The following is a 14,828-nucleotide window of genomic DNA, read 5'->3' as shown; positions in this document are numbered from 1 at the left end:
ATTTGGTTTAGATTTGGCCATGGTCTAAGCCAGCTGGTAAAATAATTGTAAAACTGAACTGTGTTCCCCAAATTGTTTTTTCCTCCTTAACTTTGTGACTGAGATCCTGGGACATCTGAACCAGGAGATGGATGCAGTTGCTTTCTCTGCATCCAAAATTGTACAAATAATTCCATAGAACGCTCTGCTGGCAAAGCAGGCAAATATCCCGTGAGAGAGATCCTAGTGGGTCATTCCTTATTTCTGGCATCAGAGGAATGCATTCCTCTCTTTTCTGGAGTCTTCAGATGATTTAGATGATGAACTGATGCAATCATCCACAGAAGGCACTCCAGAGTTCTGCATTAGAGTTCTTCTATCATGAAAATCGCCCTCCAGTTTTGAGGCTGTAGAGCCTGTAACTCATCTTTCTAAGGATCCTCAGTTTAGAAAGCCCCCCCCCCCCCCCCCCCCAGGCTTCTAGTCTAGGTGGAGTTCGAGCTGTTAGCCCCACCCAGTGCCGTACTGACAGCAGACACCAAAAACTAAAGTGCTGTCATTCCTTTGTAAGTACTTGTTTGGTGGTGGTTGGGTTTTTTCCTTCCATTAATTCTCAGTGTGGACCCCCCTAAGGGATTTCATACCCACCCACCCAATTTCTCCGCTAAAAGAGTGGTTTGTGCATGTGAGGCAGGTGGTGGAGACAGACACTAATGATATTCAAGAAAGTGTGGGATGAATCTAGAGGATCTGTGAGGGAAGGCCAGAGGTCAGTTTGGGTCTAAGGCATTGCACCAGCAATGAACTTGGACAGACCTGCATTGGTCGAATGGTTCTTACCTGCCATCATATGCTCTCTTTAATTGGTACCTGTGTAGTCAAGCAGGACTAATAACTTTTGTAGAAGTTGAAAAACTGAATAGAGTGTTTTTAAAAAGCCAAATACAGATGCACACAAAAATAGTAAATGTAAGAAGTGAGGAGCAGCCTGGCGGTTAGAGCAGTGGCTATGAACCAGGGAAACCTGGGTTGAAATCAAGTCACTCTACCTTCCATTGCCTCAGGTACAAACTTACAATGTATAAACCCGTTGGGGATAAGGAAATACCCCCAGTACCTGAATGTCATCTGCTTTGAAAGTGTCAAAAAGCGGAATATATATTAAAAAAAAAAAAAAAAAAAAAAAGAATGTAACAGAATAATATGGCAACATCATAGCTGAGTTAGTATGTTTTTTTCACCAATCTTATCCCTAACTTTGGTTGGAAGATGGATTTTCTTCAGCCTCAATGGACGATGCTAGAAGCTTTGGCCCTAGCTTTCTGCTTGTATGGTGTGGCATGGGCATCCTGCCTCATCGGAAGTGAGGATGTATACAGCACGGGTACAGCGTTTCAGTTAGAGGACCAGTGACCCAAGCAAAAAATGAATGGGGAAAGAGTCACCATCAGGTTTTGAAGTGCAGAGGAAAGGTAGACCTCAGGGCTGTAAGTGAGCAGTATGTGTTTTTGTCTTGGTTGGCCCTGCACTGTGACTAGTTTTCTTAAGTTTGCTTATTTGCGTTGATATTCTAAACAAATAGCTGATTACCTTAAATAGCTGACTAATTTTTTTTTTTAATTGACTACTCTTGAGTAATTGATTAAATGCCACCTCTTTTACAGCAGGGGATTACTGTATTTGTTTTAATTAGCTAATTGTACAAGACATGGCATCCGTAATGCTCCATGCAGCCAGAATAGGGACTTGGAACTCTGCTTGGGTTCCGGCAGGCAGATGTGGAAGGCAGCAGAACTGGTCCACAGTGAGCTCCCTGCGTCTCAGAACATCTGCTTAGATGGCATGCAAGTGACTGCCAGTAACAGAGGGCCATATGTGCAAACCGTTTTTCCTTGGGTATAAAATGGGACAAACCTCTTAGCACATCTGGTGTTTAAATCCGTGACTCTCGGCTTCGGTCCTTGCGGACTCCAAACGGAGCTGATTTTCAGTGTGACCAAAATATGCAAATTAATCTGGTTCTTGGACTATACCTGTGCAGATATATCTTGTGCACTTTCATTGTGGTTGTAATGAAAACCAGGCTTGTTTTGGGGAAGTTGCAGGGACAGTTGTTGTGAATCAAAAGTGGAAAAAAAGGTGCTTGGCCGCCTTGAGATTCTCATCGGTTCAGTATGCTGGGTCGATTAGGCTGCTTCTAAAGCTCTGGAGGCAGTGATATTTTTTTCAGTAGTCAGGAACACATCTAGTCTGTTTTTAATGTTGTTGTGACAGGTCTTGAAGTGATGATCTGCTGCTGGAAATTCTGTAACACATCAGCAGTGGGTGTTTTTAATAGCATGCAGCGCTGATATCTTTTTTTGTGCTTGTAGTTAGTTTGCCCGTAGTTTGTGATATTTAGCATGGTGTAATCTACAATATTCCACCAGAAATCTCTTGATTTGGACTGCTGTAATCAGAAAATGAATGGCTTTAATATTTGCAACACCCATGAAAACAAAAGCCTTAAACATATGCTAATTTATGGTTAGTGCCTAGAATATTACAAAGCTTGGTGGTAAGACGTGGTAATAGCTGGACGTTTAGATTACATATAGGAGCTTGTGAGTTCATCTACCCAAGCCTCTATGGCTGGCAGCTGGGATGTATCCTTAGCAGTTTAGACTGGATTGACCAGTTGGTCTTTATTTGCTGTCATCCATTGCATTACAAACTACATGGTATCACATTAGCAAGTGTCAACTAGAGGTCGTCCTCCCTCCCTGTCATCTGTGTTAACTCAATCACAGTATATCAAAGGGTTTTAATTCATGTTTGTCCTTGCCTACTTCTTGGGATACTAATGAATGAAATACCCCATTCCTCTGGTATGTTTGTGTATTGTAGCTGAGCCATTTGTGCAGAGTCATTTGAATAGCCGAGAATGATTGTGATCCTGAAGACCTAGCGCTGCTTACAGCACTAGCCATGGTCTTGGTCAGTCGGCGGAGAAGGAATGCTGTTAGTATGGGGCTGCCTCGGTGACAGATCAGCTAATTTGAAAAGGTCCTGGCTGGTTAGCTTAGTTTACAGGCACTGCATGAGACTTGTCCGTTCTTGAATATCGATTCTTTAATTTCTTTTCAGGACTTGCAGCAGCTCCAGCAGCTCCAGCAGCAGAATCTCAACCTGCAGCAGTTCGTGTTGGTGCATCCGACAACCAGCCTGCAGCCAGCGCAGTTTATCATCTCGCAGACACCGCAGGGGCAGCAGGGTGAGTGGACAAGGCAGTACGGGCTCCTTTAAGATGTTTATTTTTATTTATTTATTTGTTTCTAATCCTGCTTAGGGGACAACCTGAAGAGAAATTCCGGATAGAAGAATGAGAGAGTATATTGGATTAAATGTTCCACTCTGGGCAAGCCCTATGCCCAAGTGTTTGATGCTCTATGTTGCCAAGCAAGAGGACCTGAGTGATTCTTGACTGGGAAAGATTAGAGCTGAGTGAAAAAATACAGCTCTTACAGCAGCAACTTGTGGCTAGTCAGAGTGCTGTTGGAAATGGCTCTCTGGTGAGCTGCATTAGGATTTCTCTGCTATAGGTTAGGTGGTTGCTGAGAAAATAGTGAAGGGTGCAGTTAATGGCTTTTTGACAGCTGGACTTGAATGAGTTGAGGTAAAAAAAAAAAAAAGCCTTATTTGCTGAATTCTTAGCAATTGCCGAACACCTTGGAAAAGTAACATTGCAAAGAGTGGCATTTTTTCCTGCGGGAATCTGTGGAGCCTAGCAGGCAAAGCTGCACCTTCTTTTTTTTTTTTTTTTTTCCCAGCAGCTGCCACTTCATCAGGTGGTCCAGTTCTGTCCATTTCACTTCCTTCCTGGACCATTTAATACCCACATCAGGAGTCAGTTTTGTAGTGTGTCAGTATGAAGGTAAAAATGACGAGATATTGGGGGGGGGTTCGAGGAGGAAAGATGGCTCTGTACTGCTTTATTTTTTGGTAACTGAGACATTTTACAAAACTGTTTTCCTCTCTTTTTTTAGGCCTCCTGCAAGCGCAGAATCTCTTAACGCAACTACCTCAGCAAAGCCAAGCTAACCTCCTGCAGTCTCAGCCAAGCATCACCCTCACCTCACAGGTCAGCCTTCTGCATCCTCCTTGCTTTCTCATTGGGACAGAGTAGACACCAAGTACAAAAATCTAATTTCACTCGATATAATACACAATGAACTTTGTTATAAAATGACCATCATAGACATGCCAGTGGACTAGATTATAGTTTTCAGTGTCTTCCGGCACAAGCATGTGGGGTCTAATCAGTGGTCAAATCCAGGCAAATGACTTATCTTGAACATGATACCATTAATATATATATATATATTTTTAGACATTTTCAAATTGCATATAAAATTGAATTTTAGAAAACCAAAAACATTTATCTGAACGGAGCTGCACACATCTGTTGCAAGGCACATACGCCAATTGATAATTTCTTTGTCAGCAACGGCGAAGGTGTGGCTGAAAACATCTGATGTAGCAACATTTCAAGAGAAATTCTCTCTGCTTCGGGGATATTGATAAGTGTTGATATTTAAAGTGTATCTTATATATGTGCATAAGTAGACAATTTCAGCATTGAAAAAAGATGAAGCACTAACGAACAGATGCCACGGCTGTCAAAGTACCATTTAAACTGATGGGGTGTGGCTCCACTTGATCAAATAAGTGTTTTTGGTTTTCTAAAAATATATATATCTTGTTCAAGATAAGTTATTTGCCTGGATTTGACCAATGATTAGACCCCACATGCTTGTTGTGACGGAAGACATTGAAAACTATAGTGCAGTCCACTGGCATGTCTATTATGATGGTCATTTTATAACAGTTTGTTGTGAATTATATTGAGTGAAATTAGATTTTTGTAGTTGGTTTTTACTTGATTTCACTAGTGGGCAACAGGCATTAAGGGGCAAGAATCAAACGTGGGTTTTGTTTTTTTTTTTTTTTTGTGGGTAAACAGTTTGAATATTTGCTCTGGCCCCCAGCGTAGGTAAATGTACACATGTTTACCTGAATGAAAAGAAAGAGGTGGTGACGGGCCAGGGGAGAGAGAATATGTACAAAGTACTCATGGAGCCTGCAAGTTCCCCGGGAATTTTATTATTGCTCTCCTTGGGAATACTAATCTCGGAGCCACGCAAAGCCTCATTCTTAGCTGATCCTGTCAACTTGTGTGCAGTGATTTGTGCAGAGAATAACAAGAGTGACAGGGCTCTCTCTATCTAATACCCTCGCAGCGGTGGCAAAAGTCTCATGGTGTGGTGGCCGCATTACCACCAGCTTGTAAAAACTGAAGAGAGAAAAAAAAAAATTCCAGTGGTCAGCATTGGCAATGAAAAGTGATTTGATCATTTGTTGGTCAAGTGTCTACCAAACTTCAGTCCACAATTTCTTCAGCTTTGACCTCAAGGCAGTAGAGTCAAGTTTGCAGATCAGTGCTATGATAACTCAGGTCAACTCTTGTATTCATTGCCCTTCACAAATGAACAACTTACTATCAACAATGAGAACAAAGTCTGAGCTCTGCAGGTCATTATTTTAATCCAGAGAGAAGGAGACCTCCCAAAAAAAAAAAAAAAAAAAAATGGACAGAAAACACAGGGACAAGCAGCAAGGTTTTAGCTATTTTTTAGGGCATTCATACAGTGAGGGCACAAACTGCCACACTGATTGTATCCCAGGTCTTCTTATATGCGACTGCACACTTGTACACCGTTAAAGAAGGTGTTCCCTGCTGCGGAGGCGGCGTTCACAGCCCCTGGGGGAGAGGAAGTCGTAGCACTATAGAAATGCTAAGTAGTCATGCAATGGCGACACCTGTGGCTGGAATTAGGGCTCATGAAGCAGGGGTCTGAAAGGAGCCCTGGTTCCTGTCCCCAGCTGAGAATTAAAATAAGTTGGGAGGGGATACAAACAGGACGGCCAGTGGGAATCCCCAGGAGGTTGTGGACAGAGGCCCATGGGCCAGATCCCAGCCCTGGCTCTGATGGCTGACAGCCCAAAGGAGCCAAGAGGAAACTGCTGGCCCAGAAAGAAAGAAAAACACATTTCACCCAACAGTCCATGTAGTGGAAACCGGACTGATCCAGGGAAGTCCCAATAACGTGCTGTATGATGGTAGGAAATGCCGCTCCGTGCAGGTTACCTCCAAGTCTTATATATTAACATATCAACATTTTTACTAGGTGAGGAGCTTTCTTGAAAATTCAGATAGTGCTGCTTGATGTGCTTTGCTTTTTGGACTTGGCCGTGGAATCAGTCCTGTGCTTGTTCCCTGATGTCTGCGTATCAGTAGCCCAGACCGTAAAAGTCAGGGCCCAAGTTTGGTTACCTCCCTCCTCCGCTGCTGCCCTGCCGTCAAAGCAGAGAGCAATTTTGCAGTTGTGTCAAAAGCATCGAGGCCTATTGGTTAAGGGTAGCTATCCCCAAGCATACTGTTAAGGATAGTAACCGCCATCATTCATACAAACTCTCAGTAAGAGCCAAATGCAAATCAGACAGTGGCAGCTAAAGATCCTCAGTGGAAAGTAGGAAATCTCCAGAGATCCTCAAGAGGAGCACGAAGGAGAGCCACTACCTCCTCATCTTCAAGGAGCATAAAATCCGCACTGACTCACTGAACGAATATGGCTGTTTCCCTGTGAAAGCATGTAAAGGATGATTTCCCCAGGTTCGTCACGGCAGCATCGTGCCTGCTTTAAGGGGGCAATAAACAGCACATGATCTTCTGGCGCTGGAGGTTGCCACTGCAAATGTCATCCTGCTGACGCCGGGGGCCCAAAATAGGGACTGTTACAGCCGCCGTGATGTGCCAATGAAGCTAATTGGCAGAGCCCTGTTTGTCAGGCCACTATTTTTAGCCCTTGAAGACATCAGTATGGTGTTCATCTGGGCAGCCTCCAGCGCCTGAAGATGGTTAGATACATTTACACTCGTAACTCCTTTGAAAATGCAACATACTATCATAGTAATTTTCAAAAGCCATTTACCCGTGTAAATTGCAGTTACGCGGGCAAATCCTGTGGACAATGCATTGGCATGCATCATAGCAATTTTCAAAAGCCCACTTACACAGGTGAAGTGCATTTACACATGGAAAACCTAGTTTTCCATGTGTAAATGCTTTCTAAAATCAGGCCCTGTGCAAGGTTTATTGGCCTCTGATTCTGGCACTAAGTTGCCAAAACACAGACTGAGTTTGAGAATCTGCTTTACAGTGCCCTACCCTTTCTCAGGAGGATTAAGAAGCCCATGCTTACAACGCCATAATCTAGCACTCTCCTAATAAGGTTGTAATTAAGGTGGCACATAGTTTTGTTTGTCATTTTGTGCATCTCTTCTTTTTTACTAATATTTCATTTTGATTGTAAGACTCTCCCCTTTCTTTGTCTCTGTTTTAAGTGCGTCAGGCAGTGAATATTCTGTTTGCTTCATTTTTGTTTACTTTCATTGTATAACTTATTTCTCCGAGGACAAGCAGGATGGTTGTCCTTATACATAGGTGATATCAGATGGAGCCCCGATGCAGAAAACTGTCAAAATTTCTAGAACTTTTACTAGGTACACTGAGCATTCCCAGCATGCCCTATAGCACATATCCACGCAGGGTCCCACTCCAGTCTCTCTCTTTCTGCGGAGCTGTAAGCCTTTCAGTGTGAGTGAGATCACTTTTGGCTGTTCTTGGCCTTGTAGAAAACTTCCTTTTTCTTGCGTTTTCACGTTTTGTTTTTTTCTCTCATGATTCCATCGCTGAGTCCCTCTCTGTGCCTCTCCGTAGTGTTACTAGTCAGGGTTTTCAGTGATTCTGGTAAATTTCCTTGTGCAGTCAATTCCCCGCTGTGGTGGGAAGCAGCCTCAGTGCCTGCTGGCCATCGGCAGCCGCCGCCATAGTTTTGGTTTGCGCCCCTTTTGTTTCATCCTGACATGGCCACATCCAGTTTTAGGCGATGCCTTTAGTGTCCGAGGACCATGAGGGCATCACATGATATCCCGGGGTTGCCGCGTATGCGCCCTGATAAACTTGAAGGGACGTCTGCTTCAACTTGACAAGATGGAGTTGCTCTTCAGGTTGAAGAAGTCAGAGCCATCGGCATCTGTGGACCTGGGAGCTGCACCAATGGACACCATGTCATTGATATCAGTGGTGCCGTTGGCAGGTAGGTGTGCCGGAGACTGACCATTGTCTAGCTCCTCTAGGCTGAGGACATCTGGTTCCTCATCAGCCTCGGCACCAGGGAAGGACCTGGCCGAGCATTGACCCTCACAGTGCCTGCTGTTAATAAGAAGGCGGACAGGTCTACCAGAAGGCTCACGGATTTAATGTCAGCTGCCCCACCAGTCAGTGGTGGTTGAATCTGCCCTCAAGGGCCAAGTACTCTTGGGCTCGCTCCTCGGCGCCCCTGTGAAAGGATCATAGAGCAATTGATGCTCTTGGGAGAAAGGTATTTCAAGGCACCATGCTCATTGCCCACATAGCTGCCTACCAGCTCTACATGACCCAATACTTGCAGGACATCTGGAAGCAGGTGCAGGAGGTTGCCAAGCAGCTGCCTCAACAGCAACAGGACACCTTAAGTCGCTGGTGCATAAGGGCCTGGAGTGCGAAAAACACGAGGTCCGAGCAACCTGTGATGATTTTGAGACTGCATCGAAAGTCTCTGCAGCGGGAATCAGCACCCGCAGAATGGCATGACTGAAGGCCTCTGATCTCCGACCAGAGGTACAGGATTGACTCGCTGACATACCATGTATTGGGGAGAATCTCCTCGAGAGTCGGGTAAGGGACACTGTGGCCCAACTTCAGGACCACCATGAAGGACCACCATGAAACCCTCCAACAACTCTGCCAGCACTCCCGACCCATCGAACTCTTCCAGGAGGCCGGCGAGACAGGGGCAAAAGAAGTACTTCTTTCACCAAAGGAAGTACTATCCTCCACCCCCTCGTTCCTGTCAACACAATCAGGGCTCCCATGGCTGTCCCAGGCAACAGAAAGCCCCTAAGCCCCAACCGGTGCCTCAGTCAACTCCAGGGAGGGGGTTTTGACTGGGTCATAGGGAACATAGGTCAGTTGCCCGTTCCCGGGACATTGGACCCTCTGATCGGGGGCAGAATTGCAGTTCTTCATGAACCAGTGGCCTAGTATAACATCGGACCAGTGGATTCTTTCCATCATCCATCAGGGGTACCAATTAAATGTATTGGGTGTCCCTCCAAATTGCCCTCTGAGCCCGTTTTGGGAGCCAGTAGTGCCTCAGGAGGTACTGCTAATGATGCTGTCCTCCCTCTTTTCAGTCAGAGCAGTCGAGTCCGTGCCACCAGGGCAAAGAGAATGGGGATTTTACTCCAAGTACTTTCTGATTTCAAAGAGAACAGAAGGGCTTCATCTCATCCTAGACCTAAGTAAGGGCCTTGACAAGTTACTAAAAAAAAAAAGTTCTGGATGGTTTCCCTGGGCACCTTGATCCCACTTTTACAAAAAGGGGACTGGCTATGCTCCCTTGATCTAAAGGACGCATACATTCACATAGAGATCTTTCCCGATCACAAGAAGTATCTCTGATTTGTGGTGGCAGCACTTCCAGTACCTGGTGTTGCCATTTGGGCTAGTATCAGCCCCATGTGTCTTCATGAAATGCCTGGCCGTGGTGGTGGCACACTTCTGCAGGCTAGAAGTGTATGTTTTCCCCTAGCTGGACGATTGGCTGGTCAAGAGTACATCTCAGGCATGGGCCGCCAGATTCATGCGCTTGACCATCTGGGTGTTGGAGTTACTAGAGATCGTAGTCAACAGCCTGAAGTTCCATTTCAGCCCACCACTTCGATTTGACTTCATAGGAGCCCTGCTAGACATGGCTCAGGCCAAGGCCTTCCTGCCTTGTCAGCGAGATGTCTCTTTGCCGACCATCGTGGCAGAAATTCAGCAGAGCCAGCAAGTATCAGCCTGGTACATGTTGAGGTTTTTGGGCCACATGGCTGCAACCTTCATGTCACTCCCTTGGCACATTTATACATGTGCAGAGTCCAATGGACCCTGAGGTTGCAGTGGTGCCAGGCTACTCAAACCTCCATGATTGCAGCAGTGTCACCCCATCTCTTTGGAACTCATTGTCATGGTGGAATCTTTCAAATGTGGAATGGGGGATCTCTTTTCTAAATCCCCCTACCCAAATTGTCCTAAACACGGATGCGTCCACCCTGGGGTGGGGAGTTTGTGTAGATGGGCTCAGCACCCAGGTTCTCTTGTGTACTCAGGAATGCTCTTGTCAAATCAACTTCCTGGAGCTTCGGGTGATCAGGTACGCACCATGGGCTTTCAGAGATCAATTGTCCAGCAAAGTTGTCCTGATCCATACAACAACCAAGTAGCTATGTGGTATGTCAACAAGCAGGGCGGCATGGGATTGTAGCTCCCATGTCAGAAAGTGGTCCAGATCTGGTCGTACAAGATGGTGCTCAGGGCCTTGTACCTGGCTGGGATGGAGAATGTGTAGTGGGCAGGCTGAGTTGAGCCTTCAGATCCCACGAGTGATTCCTGGACCAGGGGGTAGCAAATTTGATATTTCGCCTCTGGAGGAGCCCAGACATAGATCTGTTTGCATCCCCCTGCAATGGGAAGGTGCCTCGGTTGTGCTCGCTGTACAAGTCAAGCAGCAAATCAGCCTTGAACGCCCTGGCCTGTCACTGGGGCAAGGGTCTTCTGTATGCATATCCTCAGATTCCCTTAGTGAAGGCACTCTTGAAGTTTCACAATAACAAGGGGACTATGATCCTCAGAGCCCCTTATTAGCTGGGACAGGTCTGGTTTCCATTCCTACTGGAGTTGTCCATCTGGAGACTGATCAGTCTGGGGACTTCCCCAGATCATTACACAAGATCAAGGCAGGTTGCGGCATCCCAACCTCAAGGCTCTGTCCGCTCATAGCCTGGATGTTGAGAGGTTAATTCTGCAACCACTGGATATCTGAGGATGAGTCTCAGGTCCTGATGGCTTCTAGAAAGCCTTCTACTAGAAAGTCCTATGGTCTGAAATGGAGGAGGTTTTTCGTGTGGTATGAACAGAAGGCCCTAGATCCATTTTCCTTCCCCTTCCCCACACAAAAATTGCTTGATTACCTTCTATGCCTATTGGAACCTGGCTTAAAAACCAACTCGATTAGAGTTCATGTCAGTGCAATTGGCACATACCATAAAGGTGTAGATGGTATGCCCATCTCTGTACAGCCTATCGTTGTACGATTCATATGGGGCCTGCTTTTCAATTGAAGCTTCCCCTAAGGCTTCCTGCTGTGTCTTGAGACCTCAACCAAACCAAGAATCACTTTATTTTTTTTAATAATCTGTTTATTGCTTTTATTGGAACAAAGATTTACAATAAGAATAGACGTAGCAAAATTCCAACTGTACAAATTTTACCGAACTCAGTTGAAAACATACATAGACCAGGATTTTACAACACAATCTTTGAATCCTTACTCCCTTCCACCCAACTTTCCCCTTCCCCATCTCGCCCCTGCCCCCCCCCCCAACACATTATCAAATGATGATGCTTCATAGAAGAAAATAAAAAAAAGTAATAAAATAAATGAAAAGAATTACCCCTAGATGATCCAGCCCTACATACATATCCATTTATATGTATCCAGAGTTCTCCATTACCATAATGAAGGAGATCTTAATTAGCAAACTACTTGGGAGAAAGCTGTAAAAAAAAAAAAAACAACAAAAAACTATAGGTTCAAAATGTATGTTCTTTGTGATAGGATGTAATTCTTCGATAAAATCCTGCTCACTTCCAACAAAGCATCTTGCTTAATGTTTGAGAGAGATTTTGCTTAGATGTACTCAAATGTAATAGCTGTGATAGTCTATTTTCCCAGTGGGGCAAACTGGGTGCTTGAGATTGGGTCCAATGAGCTAAAACTGGTTTTTTTGCTATCACCTCTGCTTTACCTGAAAAAAAACCCCCCAAAAAACTTGGAGATGTTTGCTGATTTCTGTCTTCTCTTTGTCATATAAGCCAAAAAGCCAGGTTCTGGGGTGGGCTGAAATAATCACTCCAAGAAAAAGAGGAGCATCTCCTCCTTACTTGTTCCCAGAAGGCATATATTTGGGGCATTTCCAAAAGGCGTGTATGAAATCACTATTCTCTTCCCTACAATTTGAACTCTAGACCGATTTCCATATTTTTGCCTTACATGCTCTAACTTGCGATATATAAATTTGCCAAATAAATTTAAATTGTTTCCCTCAAAACAATATTCTCTGTAATATACAAAATGCGCTTAAAATAATAAAGTGTACCTTTGTGTGTCAATTGAACCTCCTTACTGGACCTCCTGTATCTCCATTTTCAATAATGCTTTTGAAAACTTGGCGTAGGAAGAATCTCTTCCAGTTTACCTTCCAGCCTCATTTGTGGATTCTTTTGCTGCAGCATGATATAATATCTTAGTTGTATATATGTATAAAAATCTCTCTGGGGTAAATATTTGTTTTGCAGTTCTTGAAAACTGTGTAATGTTTTAGTATTCTCAGTAAACATTTGTTTGATGAAAAATCACCTTTTTCCTTTGCCATTCCTTAAACACATTATTTTCCAAACCTGGAAGGAATTGAGGGTTTCCACAAATGGTCAAAAAAAAATGAAACTTTGTCTTCCTGTCCTATACACTTAGGAACCATTAACCATGCTTTTCTGCAGGAAGATATCAGCATATTTTGATCAAGGTCATTTGGGAATTTCTTCAACTCCAATTGCAATACGGCTGACAAGGACCGCCCTTCAAATCAAGGGGAGGCATGAGAGGGTCCCAAAATCCAATCTGCAGTATGTCTCAACATACATGCCAGATTGTAACATACTAAGTTAGGACAGTTCAGGCCTCCCTGTAGACCGTGTTTCATTAGAACCATTACAGGCAGTCTTGCCTTTCTCCCATTCCATAGAAAGTATCTAAAATTCCTATTTTTCTCCTGCACATCCTCTCCAGTCAACCAAATGGGTAGCATCTGCATTAGGTACAACCACTGGGGGAATCTCCATCATTTTAAGTAAATGGATCCTACCTCTTAGGGACAAAGGTAAATTAGACCATGGTTTTAAATGGTTCCCCATATTTTTCAATAATGGTGCCATATTTGCTTTGTATAAAAGATCAATTTCCACTGGAATTTTTATATCTTAAATACCTCATTTCACCTTGCACCCACTTCAGAGGAAAAGAATCGCCCCATTGACTCTTTAAATTTCCATGAATCTTCAGTGCCTCTAACTTGTCTTGGTAAATCTTTAACTCCGCAAAGCAACCAAACTGGGATTGATATTCAGTTATCTTATATAGGGACATCCTTGGATTCATAAGAAAAAAAAAAAAAAATCATCTGCAACCTCTAACCCTGTTATTGACCTATTTTCCTCAAACGTGTGTCAATTGACAGTATGAATAACAGAGGAGACAGCGGACCTCCCTCTCTAACCACCTTACCTATTTAATAGCCGAGGATCTGCCCTCATTGGATGCTTCCTATGACAGCCACTCGTGCACTTCATAGCCTATGACCTGTAAGGGCTTAGTATAACTTTCATGAATGTCCTGAACTTTCTTTCCATAATAAAAACATTTCCTCAGTGGGGCTATAAAGGATATCAGCCAATTATCCATTGACGTTCTCTTCCCACATTAATCTATTGCTAATATCAGGACATCGTGAACTGTAAAACTGTTATGCCCCTGGAAAGAAGACATGCTGAAGCCTGAAATGTTCAGTAAATGTTTTCTTCTATAACCTGATCCAAATTTCCAAAGGTGAATGTCTCTGGCATGAACACACATGAGTCCTTGATCTTTATAACCAATATTTATTTGAGAGTCCTACTTAAGATCCACTGCTTACAGCTCAAATAAAAAAATGAACAATTTGACCAGTAGCATCTAACAAAATAAAGGCCGCTCTTCTCTCTCCATTGCAGCACAAAATATATTTTTATTTTTCATATGCTTCGCCAGATCTCATCCTATTCTGGGTTATTAAGGGAGCTCACAAGCTTCTGTGCTTCCTCTGCATGATCAAGTATCCGAACAGTCCCTTCATACCAGACTCTCAAATAAGCTGAGTACTGGAGCATAAACTGGATCTGTTTCTTCACCAAAGTTTGGCAGATCAGAGTTAATTCTTTTCTTTGTAAAGAAATCTGAGAAGAATAATCTATGAATATTTGCACTTTAGTTTCATGGTAGATCAATTCTCGGCATTTTCTAAAGGCCTGTAACAAATCTTGCTTCTATACAAAATGTTTGCAATCACGAGCCAGGGCCTAGTTTCTCTCTCCTCTCACATTCCCAGCCTGTGTGCTCTCTCAATCACCAGGCCTCCCTGCATGTTAGTCAGACCCAACGTTTCAGGCAGCCACTGGTCCAGGATCCTGGGAAGCTGTTTCTCTTCTATTGATTCTGGTAAGCCTACCATTCTAACATTACTATGGTGGGAGCGGTTTTCCAAATCATCCAGTTTGTCTCCTTGAGATTTAATTTGTTTCTTTAGTGTTTCTATTCTTTTTTTTTTTCCCCCCAAACTCACTGTCTTATCTTCCACTACCAAGTTTCTTCCTTACACATGCTCAATTCTTGGGTTAATTTCAATGATGACATTCTTTACTTCCTTAATCTGTTGTGCTATTGAACTTAGTTTTTCCGACAGAGTCGTGACAACCGATATAATCAAGTCAGCAATAACACCACTGGTGAGAGCACTTCCCGGGGCCATATCTACAGTCACTGCCACTTTCTCCTCCCCGCCTTTTGGTT

General features: G+C 43.8%; 1 protein-coding gene across 2 annotated transcripts in view; it reads left to right on the top strand.

The window, feature by feature from the left end:
- POU2F1 (POU class 2 homeobox 1) overlaps positions 1-14,828 on the top strand; it is a 207,062-nt gene that overhangs the window by 146,159 nt on the left and 46,075 nt on the right. For both annotated transcript variants that reach the window (XM_029579216.1, XM_029579217.1), the window contains 2 exons: positions 3,106-3,232; positions 4,005-4,099. In XM_029579216.1, the coding sequence (XP_029435076.1) occupies positions 3,106-3,232; positions 4,005-4,099 (222 nt within the window). The remainder of the gene's footprint in view (positions 1-3,105; positions 3,233-4,004; positions 4,100-14,828) is intronic.

The sequence above is a fragment of the Rhinatrema bivittatum genome, chromosome 15 (assembly GCF_901001135.1).
Source record: "Rhinatrema bivittatum chromosome 15, aRhiBiv1.1, whole genome shotgun sequence".
NCBI lineage: Eukaryota > Metazoa > Chordata > Amphibia > Gymnophiona > Rhinatrematidae > Rhinatrema > Rhinatrema bivittatum.
Note: the sequence above shows the minus strand (reverse complement) of the source record. Positions and strands in the feature narration are given on the sequence as shown.